At 48.5% G+C, this 19435-nt stretch overlaps 1 protein-coding gene across 5 annotated transcripts in view; it reads right to left on the reverse strand.

Annotated features, from left to right (window-relative positions):
- The window catches only part of PCM1 (pericentriolar material 1), a 2166942-nt gene that overhangs the window by 1985345 nt on the left and 162162 nt on the right, over positions 1-19435 (reverse strand). For all 5 annotated transcript variants that reach the window (XM_069631563.1, XM_069631561.1, XM_069631564.1 and 2 more), the window contains exon 3: positions 4797-5042. In XM_069631563.1, the coding sequence (XP_069487664.1) occupies positions 4797-5042 (246 nt within the window). The remainder of the gene's footprint in view (positions 1-4796; positions 5043-19435) is intronic.

A 19435-nucleotide genomic window follows, 5' to 3' on the forward strand; every position in this document is an offset into this window, starting at 1 on the left:
TCTAGGCCAGTTTGTAGGGTCTCGCACATCGCATCTTTACCATCCCTGATGATGTTTAAAAATGCGTCCCTTTCCTCTCCTTCTTGGAGGCAGTCAGCCGCTGATGAAGCGCACTCCCAAAGGGTGTGGCTGAACCTAGCGAGCGTACAGGTCGCGTTAATAGACTTTAACGCCATGCTACAGGCAGAAAAAACCTTCTTAGCCATGGCATCATACTTTTTGTCATCCCTATCCTGCGGAGCAGTGGGGTATGCAGATGTGCTGCCTGATGAGGTTGCAGCCTGTACAACCAAGCTCTCAGGAGTAGGGTGTTTTGACAAATATTCAGGGTCAGAACTAGCCACCCTGTATTTTGTTGACAGTTTTTTATTTACTGCCGGGATAATTTCTGGCGTTTCCCAGTTTGTCAAAATCCTTCTCTGTAGAGCAGAGTGAAATGGAACCACAGGATCCTCCTGTGGGCCCTTGTCCAGTATGTCAGTGAGGTCATCCTGCTGAAAGGCAGGAGAAGGTGCAGACCAACCCATAAATTCTATGATTCTAGACATCAGAGCTCTATATGGAGTCTCCGCATGTTCTCCTGGGTCTGGTTTGATAAATTCTGCTTCAGGAGAAGTGTCCAAGCCACTAGCTTCCTGAAGTGCATCCTGAAGATTTTTTAATCTTCCTTCCTCAGAGGCGAAAGTCTCTGGCTCTGGTGATGTGGTCCTCTGTAAATCAATATCTTGGTCTGAATCCTCCCTTTCCTCAAAAATCGAGGTTAAAGGGGGATACATTGGTTTTTGGAATGGTATAAACCCCATTTCCAATGCAGAAGGAGCCATCATCACAGGCCTTGAAAACGTCGATGTCGTCGACACCGACGTGAAAGTACTCGAAGGCGCCGTGAAAAGCGTCGAGAAATGTGTACTAGGCCTCGAAGAACTCGAAAGGATCGGAGTCCTGCTCGAGAACGACGTCGACGTTCTCGGCGTCGAGTCGGAGGTCTTTTGTCTAACCGTTGGCTGTGGAGTAGCCGTGGTTCTTTCCTTCACCGGCGTCGATATCGGCGTCGACGTCGGCGTCGACTCGATCGACTGATGCGCCGATGAATCCTTCGACAACGGCGTCGATGGCGCCGACCTCTGTTTCGAAGGAGTTTTCGACGATGGCGTCGATGATGCTTTATCTCCCGATGGCTCGAGGCGCTTTCGGGTTGACTTTTCCGCCGGGTACTGCGACTCGCGGCGTTTAGATTTTTTGGGTTTTTTACCCGGGGTATCACCCTCAGCTGTCTTCGAGGGGGACGAGGCCGCTTTCTCGAAGACGCTTAGCATCTTTTTCCTGAATTCCTCCCACTCAGCTTGCGAGCTGTGTTTTGTGGGGCAATGAACTCTCTCAGGAGAACTCGACGAAGATGACGAAGGGGATCTCCTACGTCTCTTCTTCGAGTGTCTCGATGTCGACGAGTGGTGGGAGCCACTTCGTGATCTAGATCGAGAGTGTTTTTTATGGTGAGGAGACGAACGTCTCGACTCTACCGAAGAAGCTTTCGAGGAAGTTAAAGTTGACCTACCTCTCTCGAGCTTCCCCCTACGCTCCTTCAAGGCTTTCGCCGTCATGGAAAGGCATTCCTCACACTCCGAACTCTGGTGCGTGATTCCCAGACACCACAAACAGACCCTGTGAGGGTCCGTCAACGACATTTTCTTCCCGCAGTCTCGGCACTTTTTGAAACCGGACCGAGGGGTCGTCGGGTCGGAGGAGGATGCCATCGATATCGAGGTAAATAGTAGTTATTATATACGTTATCTGACGAGAACTGTAGCAACGGTGTTCCGAGGCACAACGAAGCGCGGAAAAACGGAACTGAGCAACGGACGCTGCGCGCGGCCTTTATAGGCAGGATGACGTCGACGTCGGCACTGAGGCCGTCGAGGGTCATCGACTCGGCGATCATCGACGCGCAGCGCCCTCTGGCGAAAAAATTTTCCGAGGCCAGCAAAGCTGAAGGATTTCTATCTAAGATAAGGAATACGTCGGAGGACACAATCCCTTCGAAAGACAGCATGCGGGAGGTGACAAACCGGGGAGACTTTTGGCGTGGTTATATGAGAGCGAGACCCCTAGATCCACAATCAGAACTATAGAGAAGGAAGATGGTAGCGTAGAGGACACCCAGGAGGGGGGTTAATCAAGCGTTTGTGGATTATTATAAAGTGCTATACGGGGAAGACGGGGAAAGTAGCCGGGCAACGATAGAAGAAACGCTTGAGGATATGGGGCTGCCCAAGATAAGTGAGGAGGAAAGAGAGGAATTGGACTCCCCGATTAAAAAAATAAGAAAAAAAAATAGAATGTCTTCTTTTAGAATGATTGAGATGTGATTGGTTTGTGAGTGAGACGAGGCCGAACTGTCCATGCAGCTATGATTGTTGACTGCACATTTCGATCACTGGAGAAATGGTTAGCAGGTTAGTGGATGTGAAATGAGTGTGTATGTTTGCAGATATGGTTGGTGCAGGCACAGTGCATATGAGAGTACATAAAGTTGGTGTGAAAAACATTACCTGGAAATGAGGTTGCATGTGAACGGATATCCACTTGCTACAAGTGTACAGATGTGGTGGTTGTGGAGCTGGTGATTGGATAGTGGTGCGACTGCTGAAATGGATGGCTAGTAACTGCAGACGCAAAAGGGATATGAATGGCCAGTAAAGGGGTTAGTGCCTTGGCGTGGCTTTACTACTCACAAGTTCCCTTTTACTTGTGCCATATCCAACCAATCGTGCCCTGTTGCACTATGCAGTGTATGTATGAGGAGTGAGCAAAGGTGCCTGCAAAAGGGCTTGACGAGAAACGGGGCAGCGGTGGCCAATACAAAGTGATTTGTGTATTCCCAGAGCACTTGGCATATGGATGACTTACTAGTTTGTGCCCAGGTCGGTGCACTGACATGTGAGGTACCATTTTCGTCAGGACACCTGTGGGAATGTGGGAAGGTAGGATATGTGTTGTTGCCGGCGTGTTTCAGTGGTTTCCTGATGTCAAATGTCTGAATATTGTGTTTTTTTCACGGGCCTTCTGGGTAATAAATTCTAGGGCAATTGGCAAAAGTCAGACCTCTTTGGATTCCCCCGGTGTCTTCTTTTCAGAAATGTATGGGGTTCCCAGTTTTCCTTAGTGGCTGCGACACCCAAGGGCCAAATCTGTGGGTTGTCCACAAGCCCAGAATCCACACGTGATGTACCGTTTTCGTCGTGACACCTGTTGGAAGGTAGGAAATGTGTTGTTGCGGGTGTGTTACTGTATTTTCCTGGAGGCAAATGTCTGAAAATTGTGATTTTCTTCCTACATTTTGGACTTTGCCGGGCCTTATGGGTAATACATTCTAGGGCGATTCACACAAGTTAGACCTCTTCGGATTCCCACGGGCGTCTTTTCAGAAATGCATGGGGTTCTCAGTTTTCCTTGGTGGCCGAGACACCCCAAGCCCAAATCTGTGGGTTGTCCACAAAGCCCAATCCAGTCTTCCCCAGGGCGTTTGATGTACCAGTGGTTTAGCTTCTCCCTTTGTGCCCAGGTAACTGCACCGACACATGCGAGGTACCATTTTAATCGGGACCCCTGCAGGAATGTGGAAAGGTAGGACATTTGTTTTCTCTTGGTTTTGATAAAGTTTACATAAATTTGCCTTTGCACTTTGTTGCACAACCCTTTCCTTTACAAAAGAAACCTACATTTAGTCGCTGCTTTAGGCACTGTACACTTTTGTAACCTGCACAAGTCACCTATCCTTGAAATGGTCTGCCTGTTCCATTTCTATGCTTGCCATTCCGCACCATATTTGTTTTCCTTATTTTCAAATGCCAAGTACGTCTGTTTAGGCCATCAGCATAAAAATCCTGTGTACCATGGCTCAGTCTTTGGCTTGTGGTATTGCTTGTTTTGTGAAGCATTATGCAATATGTGTGATTTCCTAACTGGAAGAGTGGGGGAATGTAGCGGTGCATTGCTTTTCTCAATATTCATAGAGGTCATTACCTTACAGGTGCAAACATGGCCAGCACATACCGTTTTTTCTGTCATTTTTCCAATTTGTTCCCAAGCTATGGGAATTTGACCCATAAAATGGTTGCCTGACCTGCACAAATGACCCCTTCCTAAACTTGTAATGTGGTCTACTTTCCAGAAATGTAGGCATTTCTGTCTTCCCATTCAGCTTTCCTACCCTCTTCCATTCCATCCAAGCACGTCGTATTGAAAAAAAAAAAGTGAAAAAGAAATCACCCTCTCACAAAACTGATAGTAACCTTATAAAGAAATATGTTTTTTTTCCCCATTCAAACTATTCTTGAAAGCTCGGAAAATGGCAAATTCAGAACAAACCATTTGTTCCTAGCTCTTACAATGAAAAACAACACGGGCTTCTTTGTACCTCATTTTATTGGCATTTTCTGAAAAAACACAAAATGTAGCCCTTTTTTGTTATTTTCTCACACTCCCCTACAACAAACTAGGAATCCTTGGTGGCGTTAGGACTCCTACAAGTGGGTAGAAAAAGGTGCAAAATCACTTGTAACAGAAAAGTAACAAGGGATTAAATGCCAACATACCGAAATGTCCAAAAAAGGGCTCAGCACTGGGAGAGAACACCCCCAGCAGTTAAGGGGTTAACTTAGTGGGATCAAGGTCATCGAGCTGCACACCTAGCACCTGTGTTCCCATACATACTAATTAGAAATGCAGCAAAACAATATATTATAACTGGAAAAAATAAAATTAAGACCAATTTATAGATTCCTAGGAATACAAACCTGATCAAGGTCACTAAAATTGATTCGCTGTCTGAGCTTCTCCAACTCTGCCTGCTCTGGAACAGACATCTGTGTGATATATCTTGTATGTGGAAACGTATGGGGAGTTTTTGTTCTTCTACGTCCAATTCCAGGTGAAGATTCAGGCGAAATATCATTAGTGAGTCTGGTCTCACTACTTGTTGCAAACCTTTTCTTATTCTTCTCCGATGACCCGTTTGCTTTTTTCTGTTGACCCCCCCAGTCCTATAAAAACAGGTAAAATATTAATGATAAAAATGAACCCAATTAAGATTAAGTCTTTGTGGTTAACTAAAGAACATTTATGAAAGCAGACAATGAAAAAAGCTACAAAAATGACAAGCATTAGCAAGAGAAATTACATTTTTTCATTTAGCAAAAGTAAAACGAATTACTTTATGAAATTGTGACATATGAGCGATGCATTTTAAACTCAAGTTAAAGAATCGTATGAAGCATATCCTGTCCAGTTAGCATTGATTTAAAGAAAAATGCAGTTTAATAAACAATTCTATATGATCTTATTGGTGTAAAGGTGGTTTCACAGATAAGCCAAAGTTGATGACTTGTAAAAATGTTCAAGAAAGGGCAAGATCCCCAGATATAACAAGTTATTATAAGTTATACAATGCCAGACAAGATAAGGCTCCTTTAAAAAAGGAGAAACTATTTTAAAAATAATCCCAATGAAAAACAAACTTGCACAAGGGAGTGTTTAGCGCAAAAAGGGACTGTCACTTCAAAATATCAGGCAGATGGCGTGGTTCCAAGATGGCCACCAGCTAGTAGACACCGCGGCTCCTGACCTCCCGGCTCTGCGAGGAACCCCTCAGTGCCAGAAGCGGTCATCCAGCATCATCCAGCCCTTCCCGGCACCTTGATACTGTGGTGCAGCGGTTGGCGGGCGCCGGGCCCCATTTGGACTCTAGCTGGCAGGGGGCTTGTTGAGGAGGGACTGGGCTGGTCCATCCAGGCCCGCCCCGCGCGCGGGTAACATCTGAGGCGCGGCAGCGGGCAGGCTCCAGTTCCAGGAGGACATTGCCCCAGATACCTTACCAGGTACTGGCCCCTCCTGTGCAGCGGGCCCCCCATGCTATCAGCAGCGGCGCCTTAGCACGGTCCCGGCATACATCACCACCCGGGGCTCCGTGGGGGGGCGCGGCTTGACGGGACATCTCCTGCTGAGCAGCCCGGAGGAGGCTTGGGGCTCCACGCCACTGTACCCCCACCCGTCCCTGGCTTGATTTAGTGCAGCGTCCCAGTGCGCCCCCCGCCCCCATCGGCCAGAGTTCGTGGGGGTTGCGGCATGGGAGGTCGCCATCAGCGGATCGCCTGGAAGGCCCGCGGCCCGGCACCGGCTGCCCGTGACGAGTGGAGGTGGGCGCTCCACCCGGGTCTCCCGTGTGACATCAGCTGTGAGCAGACACTTACTCTTGACCCCCGACCTTCTAAGCGGATATCTGGTCACCGAGCGGGGGGCCACCCTCTACTGGAACCATTGAAGCACTGCTGAGAGCTTGTTTGTGATCCGGGGGGACGGAGCCCTGTGGAGACATTGCCCCACCAGGGGGGCCCCCACATCTTTGTTGGTGTATACCCCCATCATAGGGGGCGGTCAGGTCTTACACTTATCGTCTTGAGGCCTTGAATTCAATTCCCTGGCTAAACCATCCAGACTTTACCTGAGCCCAGGCGCCCAACGTGGCCCACACCAGGACTTTGGGAACTGTGTTCAGCTGGCTACAGTTGCCCCCCCTATCACGACTGGAGGAGGCAAGTGGAGGCAGAGGTACTCATCAAGCTGACCCGAGGCTGTCATCACTATCAAACGATCGAGAGGTCTTGCGCCCCCCCCCCCCCCCTGCTTAATGCTACAAGAGCGGTCAGGTGTCTGGCTGGTCCTAAGCCCCCAACGCGTAACTCAACATGTCCAGGAACAGAGCAAAGGATCCACCCCAGGCCCTTAAGACTGCTAAAACGACACAAGATGGCACCATGACTAAAATTTGGGCCAAGCACTCGGATCCAGAGGGTGACCATCATGAGGATGACTGGGCGAGTGAGCAGGGAGCAAGAACAGCAAGAGAGACCACTCACCTACTCAGCCTTAAAATTATTCCTCAGCGAGGCGGTAGATAGAATAACAGCTGCCTCTCAGAAGCAGATGGACACACTGAGGGAAGACCTAGCGGAAGGAATAAGGGCGATCAAGCAGGACATTAATAAGGTGGAAGAAAGGGTGGAAACCAATGAGCGGGCTATCCAGGAGTTGACAGAGGACGCGAGGAAAACAGAATCTCCTGGAAACCCTAGCACAGGCCACCCAGAACCCGGAGCTACAGGCCGAAGAGCTGGAGAATCGCTCGAGAAAAATATCCGGGTCAAGGCGTTACCAGAGTAGGTTCAGCCCTAGGACCTCGCCCAAGTCCTTACGACGATTTTCATGGATCTCCTAGAAGCGGGCTCAAGCTTAGACCTACAATTCGACAGAGTTCATAGAGTGGGACCGCCGTGGGTAAACCCAGGGAGCAGGCCTCGGGACGTTTTGGTGGCCTTTCATAGCTATGCTGCAAAAGAAAAGATACTTTAGATAGCAAGAAAGGCAGGCCGCATATCATATAACAGCTCTGAGAATGCTCTTTACCAAGATCTGTCGAAAACAACCCTGCATAAGAGAAGGCAGATGGGCCCGGTCCTGAAACACCTGCGAGAGAAACAAATCAAATATCGGTGGACCCATCCATTCGGCTTAACCTTCCTCTGGCAGGGAAAGCAGCACAAGATTGAGACTTGCGACGAAGGCCTGGAGCTGCTGGGAATCGAGGAATGTCCGCCAATACTCCCTACGGGACATCCCCTCAGCCAAGATAGGCACAAGCCTTGGGAGTGGTCTAGAGCCAAATCAAAGCGATCCAGGAAAGACTCCTCGCGGAAACTAAACCGCTACCCCCAGGGAAGGAGCCGCTGAAACAGTCAGAACGAGTTGTCGGGAAACTCACCGGACACTGTCTCACTGAAGCCTTAGAGTCGGGGTAGCGAGGCCGGGAGGGCCCTTGCTAACTGAAGCTATGGCGCCGAGGCAGGGATTGGAAAGCATTCGTAATAATTGCTGCAGAAAAGGGAGGGGGAGGGTTCCTTGGGATGGGATGGGGAAATCCTGCGTTGTTTAGACCTGGGCAGTTCATAGGGCTCGGCTCTCGTACACGTGGAATGAGGGGGGCAAATTGCCAGCTGAGTCCACCCAGGGGGACATTAGGGAAGTTGAAGGGGTGGGGAGGTTGGGGAGGGTCAATGGGGAGGGGGCAGATTTCCAGGGGGAAAGGAGCGGAGGACCTCAGAGGTGAACGATACAGCTCAGTCATCATCATGGAATCCCAGGTCAACTGAATATCAGGCAGACCGGGCTACATTCTACACTAAAAATTAATGTCGGCCCAATTTGAGATACTATCTTTAAATGTAAATGGCCTAAACTCGCCGATCAAAAAGGAAAAAGGTGGAGTTGTACATCCGGAAAGAAAAACCACACAGTCACTCTACAAGAAACTCACACACAAACTCGAGATAGGCATAGGGTCAAGTTCTGGGGCTACACTGTTCCAGGCCATGCAGCAAACCAAAAAGGGAGGAGTGGTAGTAGCGGTGCGGGATGGGTTGTACTTGGAGGTCAAGGCAACGCAGATGGATGATCAGGGAAGGTATCTGGCGGTGGTGTTGAAGGGCAGAGGAGAGTTATACGGTAGCAACCATCTACGCGCCCAATACGGGCCAAGATGCCTTCATTCAGAAGGCACTCACCTGGCTAGGCAAATTTGCCAAAGGTCGCATCCTGCTATCAGGGGATTTTAATCTCGCCTGGGATCCGGTCAAGGATAGAGGTAGGGCAATGTGGGGACCGCAGGGGAGACCCTCCGGAGACCTGAAGAAGAAAATCCATGACCTGGCACTGGTGGATGCCTGGAGTGAGACCGAGGGAGCCGAGATAGGACACACGTTTTACTCGCACGCGCATAAGAATCATTCACGCATCGATTATATATGGGTGTCCTCTTCACTACTGGGGAACGCCGCTGAGATCACACTGGGACCTATTGCAATTTCAGACCACGCCCCTATTGCCCTGACGATAACTAGACCACGGGTTGCATCAGGACTATGGAAATGGCATTATCCGTACCAGCTTTTTAAAAGGACCCTATCTTGACCAAAGAAATTGAGCAGGAGCTCGGGGACTTTGCGGGGAACAACCCTGTAGGAGATACATCTCCACAAATATGGTGGGACGCTTTAAAGGCAACGATAAGAGGCAATATTACTGCAGTAAAGGCGAGAAGGGAAAGGGAATCAAGGCTAGAGGAAGACCAGTTAAGCAAAAAAAAAAACTTAAGGAGGCAATGGCGCAAATCGCTGTGAAAAACACACCGGCACTAGCAAGGGTGGTCCGTACGGTGAGGGGCTAGCTGACTCATACAGACCAGAGAGGCAGAACGGAACCTTCTCTGCTTACATCAAAAGTACTACATCAAAGCGAATAAATCATATCGCCTCCTAGCTAGGTTGCTGAGAAAGGAAGAGGGATAAAACTATCCTGAGAATTAGGGGGGAGGGAGGTAATCTACATACTAGCAACCCGGAGATAAGGGAATTTCACCAATACTATTCCACTCTTTACTCAAACAATCCAGACCCGTACGAACAAAAGCTATATTTAGATAAGCTGACTCTTAAGTGTCAGTCACAGGGTGAGCGGGAGCAATTGGAAGGTGATATAACCACAGACGAAGTTAGGAAGGCAATGCCTTCGAACCCTGAATAAAGCGCCTGGCTCTGGCGGCTATGTGGCCGAATTTTATAAACGCCATAAAGAATTCCTGATCCCCCACCTTGCCAAATTATTTAACCACATTGGCTCCTCTATGGACAAAGCAAAGGTCATTCTTATACGCAAGAAGGGCAAGGATCCGGAGGAGTGCATCTCCTATCATCCAATAGCGCTTATAAAGGTGGACACTAAGATCCATACGAAGATCCTGGCGTCCAGACTAGACACCATTATGCCCAAACTAATATTTTCCGATCAATCGGGCTTTATCAAAGGCCGGCAGACGGCGGATAATGATAGGAGAGTGGCCCACCTACTCGAGAAATCTTAGCTAAAGGGGATCCCCGCCTTCATCTTAGCAGTAGACGGCGAAAAGACTTGATTGAGTGGAATGGGGGTTCCTCTTCGCGACTATGGCTAAGATGGGGTTCGGCCCAAAATACCTGGCTCGGGTGGGTGCTAGCTATCGATCCCCAACTCTACGGCTAGCTAGCAATGGCCAAATATCATTCCCAGTGAGAGTGAAGAGGGGCACAAAACAGGGCTGCCCTGTTTCCCCATTGCTTTATGCACTTCATCTGGAGCCGTTCCTGGAAGCCATTAGAATGGCTGAGACCATAAGAGGTATTCCATTTGGGGGGCGTGCCTACAAAGTGGCCGCTTTTGCGGACGACATTCTTCTTACACTGACCCACCCTGAGATATCCCTGCCAGCAACATGCGAGGAACTGGATAGCTTTGGCCGTGTAGCTGGCTTGAAAGTAAATGCTAATAAATCAATCCGATTCTTAGTCTCAATCTGCAAGCGTCTTCTGAACATTACATCAAAGGGGCATATACCTTCAGGTGGGCAAACACGAACATCAAATATCTGGGGTCCTCCTCACCAAGACCATAGGTGAACTATACCAGGCAAATTATCCACCCCTTCTTGACAAGCTTAAATCGAAATTGGTTGATTGGGGTCCTCTTTGTATCTCATGGCTTGGGAGGATCAACGTCCTTAATATGATAGTATTACCACAACTCCTATATCACTTTGCGGCCCTCCCAGTAGAAGTTCCAAGTCCCTTTTTCAAAGCTTTGCAGAAAGTTACAACCCGCTTCATCTGGAACTTTAAGTGCCCCAGAGTGGCGGCAGCCCTTATGAGAACACCGGTCTCGCGGGGCGGCATGGGAGAGCCTGACTTCCGGGACTACTATTTAGCAGCTCGATTAAGAGTTCAGGGACTGGCAGAGAGGGGTGGGGGGGGGGGGAATCGGGATAAACCATGGAGGTCTATGGATAGGGCGTTAGTAGCGGAACAATTGGAGGGAGTGTTGTGGAAACCGAAGTCAGATAGATCTTCCCAAATGTATACAAGTCAAATTACTTCGCCTATGGGCGAGGCGTGGGATACGGCATCCTCTTCGGCGCAACTTACCTCCTTGCCTTCCTCCTTCACCCCCTTATTCAAAAACCCACAATTTACCCCAGGCTGTGAAATGGCAACATTTGACGATTGGTTCCTGGGGGGGGGGGTTGTCGGATGGTTCGGGATATATATATGGGGGGAAAGGTCAAAGACTTTGAACAATGCAAATTAGAATTCAGCCTGAAGGAGAGACACAGATACGGGTATATCCAGTTGAGGCACTGGCTTTCCCATCCCACCATGAAGCAGGTAGGCTTGCGGCCCCTAAAAATATTTAGACATGCTGGGGACAAGAGCCTGATGGCAGCAATATACCAGTATAATTAGGCGGGGGAACCACCGCCCACCAGAACATATATCGAGAAATGGGAGAGAGCCACCGGAACCGCTATTGACGAGAAGGAATGGGAATACTTGTGGGCCCAGATAACGAAGTTGACTAGGTCCCTCCAGATTTGAGATAACTGGTTAAAGCTAATTTTTCAGTGGCATCTCACTCCAGTCAAGCTGAAAAAGATGTTTCCCCGGACCACTCAAGCTTGCTGGAGGGACTGTGGGGGTAAGGGTACATGGGCTCACATATAGTAGGAATGCCCGAAACTACATATGTTTTGGGGCTACATCCAGCAGGCCATAGAGAGAGTCCTCGGATCCAGGGGCTTTGGAAATAGGGGGCTCAATATGATAGGTCTGACCCGAACTCTGCATGAAATTCCCTTCAAAGTTGGCTGCAAGCTCGATGTAATGATGGCTGCAGCAATGGCATTGGCGAGACGATGGAGAAAGAAGGATCCCCCGCAAGAACACGAGTGGGTGGCGGAAATCTGGTCAGTGATCGCCATGGAATGGCTCTCCTACTCAATACAGGGCCAACACATGCAATTTATAACCGAATGGGCTTCTCTCCTGGCATACTTAAAGGAAGGGGCGCGTAGAGCTTGGTGCCCTAAGGCAATGACACTACTAGGAATTATTGATCCCCAAGAGGAGTCTGAACTATGATTAAGGGAGAAAAGCAGACTTTAAGGGGTAAAGCTTTTAAAGGTCCCATAAACTGTAGCCCAATGAGGTCCTATTGACGTTCACCTTGGAGGGAAAAAGACAGCAGCAAAATCCTGGAATCTGGGGGCAGGGAGCCGGGGGGGTGGGCGTTGTCCTGTTGATTGATTGTTCAACTGTAAAATGTCAAAAACAAGTTGGAAAAAAACAAAACGATTTCAGGCAGATGGTCCGAGTAGCCAGTATCCCTTACATATTAGAAAAGGAAGGGTGTTTTCTCTCACCGAAGGGTGTTTATTACAGGCAAGTACTTTGTCCATTGCTGGAGAAATGTCAAAACATAGTCCCAACAAAAGGAAGTTCTGAAATGATGGAATGAACCAAAAAGTTTCTGAAGGAAACTGGACTAATACGATCAAAACTGTGTTATACATTTAATTGCTGATAGAAAATGTTTTGCAGAAAAAATGTAGATAGAAGGATGACCAGCTTACATAAACTATTTGGTAAAGGGCATGCACAGAGGCTGAGAAAGGGAAGTTAGTGTGACATGGAGTGTCACCCAGAACTAGCGAAGCAGAGGACAGCAGGGTGGGACGGAGGGTTGACATTGGGAGCAAAGGGAACAACAAACAATCCCAGGTGTAAGGGCGTGGGGTGGTGAGGAAGCAGAATCAGCACAGACGTGCAAGTGTTGACTATATATATATATATTTATATTTTGCATTTGTAAAGCACACTGCAGCCCACGGGCATAGAGGCGCTAAACTATGGGTGGGATGTCTCGTCCTAGAGTACATGATCACAATGAAGCAAAATCTATTTTCTCCTACTAGTAGACTAAGTTGGTGACACCATGCTGGAAGGAATTTTGGGCAATTGGAGAGAGCACTAAGCAGGGCCAACAGGTTTCATACTTGGCCAGGAAGTTGCCTGACCGCTGCAACATCTTGCTACCATCATTTTTGGACAGGCAAGGGCTGATCACATGTGACCAATCAGGATTTCATTTCTATATACTTCCGGGTGAATGTGGGGCCACTCTTGCGCTCAGACAGGCATCCAAGGAATGTGGACTGGGAGCCTAGAACAGTGCCTCTATCCGATACGGATTCAGAGAGATGGAATTTAACAGAAAGCACCCAAATCCAGGATATGACGCTTGAAAATAAAATGCAACGCAAATCTAAATGCTGCTGTCTTCTAACAAATCCATTATACTTGTTCCAGTGTCTCGGGTCAGTGTTGTCCTGCAAGGTTATTGTGGAGCTTGCAGCACAGAGACACAAGCTGCTCCTTGCTCATGTCATCAGAAAAGGTGTAGATTAAGAGTGATTAACATACATTTGGCCCCCTTCTGCGCAATGACAGTGAAAGATTTGCTGCTCAGATTCAGCAAACATATGGAAGATTTACATCCTCAAGATCCTTTCTATCCACAAAGTTTTAAACCAGATTATCTGGGTGAACTTCCATGGGTGCTCTATGACAGCTCACATTAATACTGCAGTTTGTTCTCCAATTGAACACCCACAGCTCTTGCATCATCCCAACACACCCATGTTAATCAGACTGTTCCCCAGTGGCTCCATCTTAACCTTCCTAAACTCCTAGCATTAACACTATCTCACTCAACAGCCTCAATTGCAAGCCTCTGCAGCGAATATTAACTCAACCAGAAACAAACATCATCCTGGGCGCTGCTGAGCGGCTAGAATGGGCACAGCCTGAGACGCTCCGGCAAAGGCTTAATATCCTGCCTTGATATCCTGCGGCCAGACTCTCCAGTTCTCTGTGAAGTGATGGGCAGTGCAATAAAAAAATTGTGGGCTGTGGCCGGAACTACTGTGGAATACAACCGCCTGCATCGAGCCTGCGAACTCCACCATGTGTAGGGATCCTGTGGCGGCATCCCGAAGGAGCCGCAGTGTGCTAAGCAGAAGACCCAGCCTGACTGTGGCGAGCAGTGCCCCCCCCGCCTGATGAAGTGAAGACCTGCTGACTGCATAACCTTTGCAGCCGAGGCCCCCACCCGACCATCCCCCCCACCCCCCGAGACGGCCAAGCCAACACTGCGGCTTACTGTTTGCAGCCCCGACCCAGCGCAGAGTCCCGGCCTCCCCCCTGAATGCCTTCAGTGAGGGACAGGGAGCCGGAGTAGGGGACTACAGTGGAGCTCCGGGAGCCTGACCGCACTCCAGGTGAGGGGTGCCTGCTACACATTACCAGCAGTGGAGGACAGCCTTCCCTTGAAGTGCTACGGGCTGAGCAGCCTGTAAATACTACTGAGCAGCCATTATAGATCTGGGCTCCTGAGCCGCCCCCTGTGCACCGGCTGGGCCGGTCACGACATCATCCTCCTAACACGAGGAGCACACCACCCCTGTGCCGTCTCATACAGCTACTGGGGTTGTATCATCCCTCGCACCCAGCAAGAACCAGCAGTCACCGACCCCTCTCCCCGTGAGGCGGCGGGGTGCAGAATGCAGTGGGTGGAGCACGGTCCGGGGGCCCCCACAATGGACCTAGCCCCCCAGCCCCACAAACGGCACCCACCACCAGTCTCTGGGAGCTCAACACCAGCGGGCTCTGGGGGCCTGGCCTGGGCGGAGGAAGTCTGCTACAGAGGGTATATCCTGACAAAATGACATGAGACAGCTCCTGAACAGACCCCTCCCACCCCAATACATCAGCATGCACTGGATATCCGACAAGTCCCCTGGCGGAGAAGGGGAGCATCCCCGATACCCACCCATCATATTGGTGGGACACAGTAAGAAATACTGTGACACAAAGCGAGGCTGACAACATGCATACCTACAGGAGGCGTTGCGCAATGGGCAACCCGAGGAAACAGGGCAAGATGGACCAATTTGCACGGGCGGATCAGCCACAACCACCCCTGCCACCAGACCAGGGCCCTACCCACCTGGACATATTGGCCCTTAACCAAACTCTACAGACCCTGACAGCACGGACAACCTTGGTGCAAAATTAGATGCACTCACTTGTCAGGTCGACGATTCCACTATCCAAATTGATACAATCTGCAGCGTATGATGGAGGCAGAGCAAAGGATGGGTGAAGGAGAGGACAAAGTGGCCACCCTGCAGTGGGAATTGGCCACACTTCAACAAACGTCAAGAAAGTGGTGACAAAGAACGAAGATCTGGAAGGGCGATCAAAACAATATCCGCATTCTGGATATACCGGAATCCACACCAGTTGACAACATGGAGAAATTCAGAGAAAAGGTGCTTGTGGAAGACCCGGGGGAACCGCCAGTCACAAACATGTTTATAGTGGAGCGGGCACATGGTCCATGGATCATTAGCTCCGAGGCCTCCTCCTGGGGCTCCGGAGGGCCCCATTATTGCCAGAATATTTAGTTACCGAGACAGACATCCTACTCCACGCTGCCAGAGATAGGGGGTTATGGCGACAACGATGGGGTTCCGCCACCATCTGCCTCTTTCCAGATTTTAGTTCAGAGGTCCAGGAACAGCGGTAAACCTTTCAGGCGGTGAAAAACATCTTGCAGAGAAAGGGGGGTTCATTACTCCATGCTTTATCCTGCCAAACTCAGAGTGACACACAAAGGCACTGTAACCTTCTTCACCTCCCCGGAGGCCACTGAGCGCTTTGCACTGGCCCTTCCGGACCAGATGCCCCCCCCCCCAGTGCTCTCCTTACTACCTACGTTGTCAGGGGCCCATGGATAACCATGTCACTGCCCAACCACTATTGGAGATCAGTTAGGTACGAGAAGCTCGAGAACACAAATCACACTTAAATCAAGGTGATCCTATAGGCTCTGAAACCCCTTATCACAGGTCGTAATATGGGGGTAACTGACCCAAGGGGGAACTGAACAACGTAATATCAGTGATGTCATGGAATATATAGGGGTTTACTGTCAGGGACATCAGGGGTCATACTGGAAGAGTTAGGCTAGGAACTAGGACACAGTCTGTAGAGTGCGTAGGTTGGAGGGTGGTGGATTAATTTGCAATACAAAATGGTTATCCTTTTTCCTTAATGCCTTTTCTCAGAGATCAGCAGAGTTGAGCACTCAAGATGGTAGATTGGGCTTGGACACAAGCCAGGATGGTGGATTCCCTCAGCAGTGATCCATTTTAGAATGTAGAGGACAGATTGTCCTGGCAGTCCATTCTAAACTGCCTTACATCATTTCCCCTTAGGCCTTTCCAGAAAGTGTAATTGAAGTCAGAAGAAGCAGCAAGAAAGAAGTTGTCTTCAGTCTACAGTTAACTGGTGGGAGCGCAGCTTTTTGGCAAGCTAGCAGCATTTAATTTTGAACTTATTTTGCTCTCAACTATGAAAATGAATGTTGCGCATTAGAAAATCAGTTTGCGGACGACCAAGCAGCAGTTAAGGCTTTGAGCAGAGTTGTAGTCAGGGAAACTCTGCGCACAAAGACAGCAGCATTATTCAGGGCTTACGTGTTATTGGGTTTTGAATGCTTTTGGAACTGTTTGGTGAACCTTAGTGAGAGAGGCAGCCGTTTCGTGACTATCGCGTTTCTGTTTACAAAAGGAATGGAGAGAGTGACTGTATCCCGCGGTCACTCTTGGATAATAGAAACTGACATGAGTGCTGCGGTAAGCCGTAGTCAGTAACTGCTCAATTCCGAAGAGAAAAAGTAGTCAACTGCGAGCCAGCTCTTAAATGAAACAAGGAAACCTAACCATCTACGAGTCAGATTTAAAAGTATAACGTGGAAAGGCAATACCTTCTTTATCCTCCTAGCGACAGGGATTCTTCTGTGACTTTCCTCGCATTCACGAAGACTTATTTCATTTTGCAGCATGGAAAAGTTTCAGGATGACACACGATATGGCAACAAAGTGCCGGCGGCCATTTTGTTAGGAATTCTGGGTAGTGTATTTTTAAGATCATTGTCGTTAGTTAGGAGTTTTCGCTGCCAAATTAACAGCGATCCTCCTCAGTACTCGCTGAAAACATTTTTCTTTGAAGAAAGACTGGTTCAAGTTTGTGAATGGTTTTGTTCTACATATTGGAACACAAAAGAAGTCTCATCAAACATTCAAAAAGTGTTTTGGAAATGAAAATATTCACTGGAATTCAGGTCACACAAATGCTCGGAGAGAGAAATTAAAGAGAAGACAATATTCTTTGAATTACAGAATTTATGAGCATTTTAAACTAACCTGAATATATGCCATATCCTCCAAGCTAGTGGTGGAGGAAAAAGGTATTATTCAGTTCTGTGAATAGAATTGGAAGTTTGTTGAGAAGTAAATATGCAACACTGTTCTAACTGATCTTAATTCCTATACAGGGAGTGAATTTGAAGTAAGAATACCTGTGTCGATTGTGGTTTTGTTTTTTAGCACAAAAGAACGGGCACAGGAGTAATTATGTTTTATATACACACACACACAAAACAGTTTTCACATTCATACTAGTATCACAAAACACATGGACTGTCCCTCATGAGCACGCCCTAACCCTGTTGGGGCAAGCTCTGCCTAGGTGGCCGTTGGTGCACTGCCTATCTCATAGGGATAGCGGGAGAGACTGTCCCTCATCAACAATTATTCACATTAATGAATCATACTAGATTAAAAATCCAAACAGAGCATGGTCATCGAAACCGGTCGACTCCACGATCACGAGACCCTTCACGATTAAGATGATGTTCATTTAAGACAGATTGGACACATCATTTAACCACCTCTTGAAGGATTTTTGCTTCTAGGTGATCTACCCTCTCCCCCCCATACTCCTGGGATTTTTTATATCCTCAAACAAGGTCTGATGTTCTGGAAGCTATCCACTCAGTTGGTGAATAAAGACTTCAGCAAATCCCGGGGGGGGGGGGGGAGTAGCCTTCCATAGAATACAGAGGAGATAAGATCAAATGTGAACTTTCGCTTGCTCCGTTTGGATGTTTAATCTAGTGTGATTCATTAATGTGAATAATTGCTGACGAGTGACAGTCCCTCCTGCTTTCCCTATTAGGTGGCACACCATCGGCCACCTAGGGAGAGCTTGCCCTTACAGGGTTAGGGTATGCTTCTCATGAGGGACAGTGCATGCATTTTGTGATACTAGTAGGAATGTGAAAACGATTGTGTGTATAACAAATACTCCTGTGCCCTTTCCTTTGTGCTAATCTGCAGGAATGCAATTGAAGTTAGAATAGCTTGCAGTTTTCCCATTGGTGTTTTTAGTTTGTTTTGTCCCATTCCCCTTTCCCCCCCCACCACTTAATCTGATCCTCACTGTAAACCAAAGGTGGGGCACAGAACAGCTGGAGAGTACCTGCAGGGTTCAGCAGCTCCTACGGAAGGCAACTCAGGAACCTGATACTTCCGAACCAGAAAAAAAACAGTTTAATATTAAACTATGCCAAGAACCACCACGTAAATATCCTATGCCTGCAGGAAACGCACCCATAGCGGGAAGGTACCCTCCCCAACATGGTGGGTTAGGGGGTACACGGGTATAGCTCCACATACACCACACATTCCCGGGGGGGTGGGGTACACGCGTATATACGCCGTTCCTTAGACTTCAAACTACACAAACAGATTGCAGATGGAGACGGGCGATATATCCTATAACATACATGCCCCGAAATACAGACTCAGCAGAATTCTTCCAACGATGCACAAACTATATACATACATTGCCAGACTACGACATTGTATGGGTGGGCGACTTCAATATGGCCGTTACTTTGGACCTGGACAGATCATCCACAGCCCAACATACCCTACCACACGTGGCTCAGACATGGTCCGCCATAGTGGACTATCACGGACTACACGATGCATGGCGTAGGGAAACATCCCAGCAATAGGGAATATTCCTTGTATTCCAGTGTACACAGTAGCCCCTCCAGAAAAGATTAGGTTATGGTAGCAGGACGCCTGGCCAGAGAGGTCATTGGGGCTGCTCTGCTCCCCCCGAACCCACTCTGACCACTCTCCAGTACTAATTCATATCACAGGACTGACACCACCGAAACATCTACGGTGGAGATTTAGAGCAGGTGCACTGGAGGACGGGGCATTTCGCAAAGAAATCGGGCAGAATATACAATCTTACTTCCAAACTAACAGGCTCGGTCCCTGACCCGGGGATGGTCTGGGAGGTCTTTAAGGTATACATTAGAGGGTGCTGCATATCAAAGGAAGGGGGAGTTCTAAAATCATTATGCAGGTCCATGCTCACAATAGAGACAGACATTAAAGATTTGGAGATACAACAAGGACTCCTTGACTCACCAACACTACGTAATACGCTGAATCGGAAAAGGGAAGAGCTGGGATCACTAGCCATTAGACTGGAAAGTTTACTCGGAGACCCTATAGCGGCCATTAGATATGGTG

Source organism: Ambystoma mexicanum, chromosome 6q (assembly GCF_040938575.1).
Source record: "Ambystoma mexicanum isolate Mex_15411 chromosome 6q, UKY_AmexF1_1, whole genome shotgun sequence".
Classification (NCBI taxonomy): Eukaryota; Metazoa; Chordata; class Amphibia; order Caudata; family Ambystomatidae; genus Ambystoma; species Ambystoma mexicanum.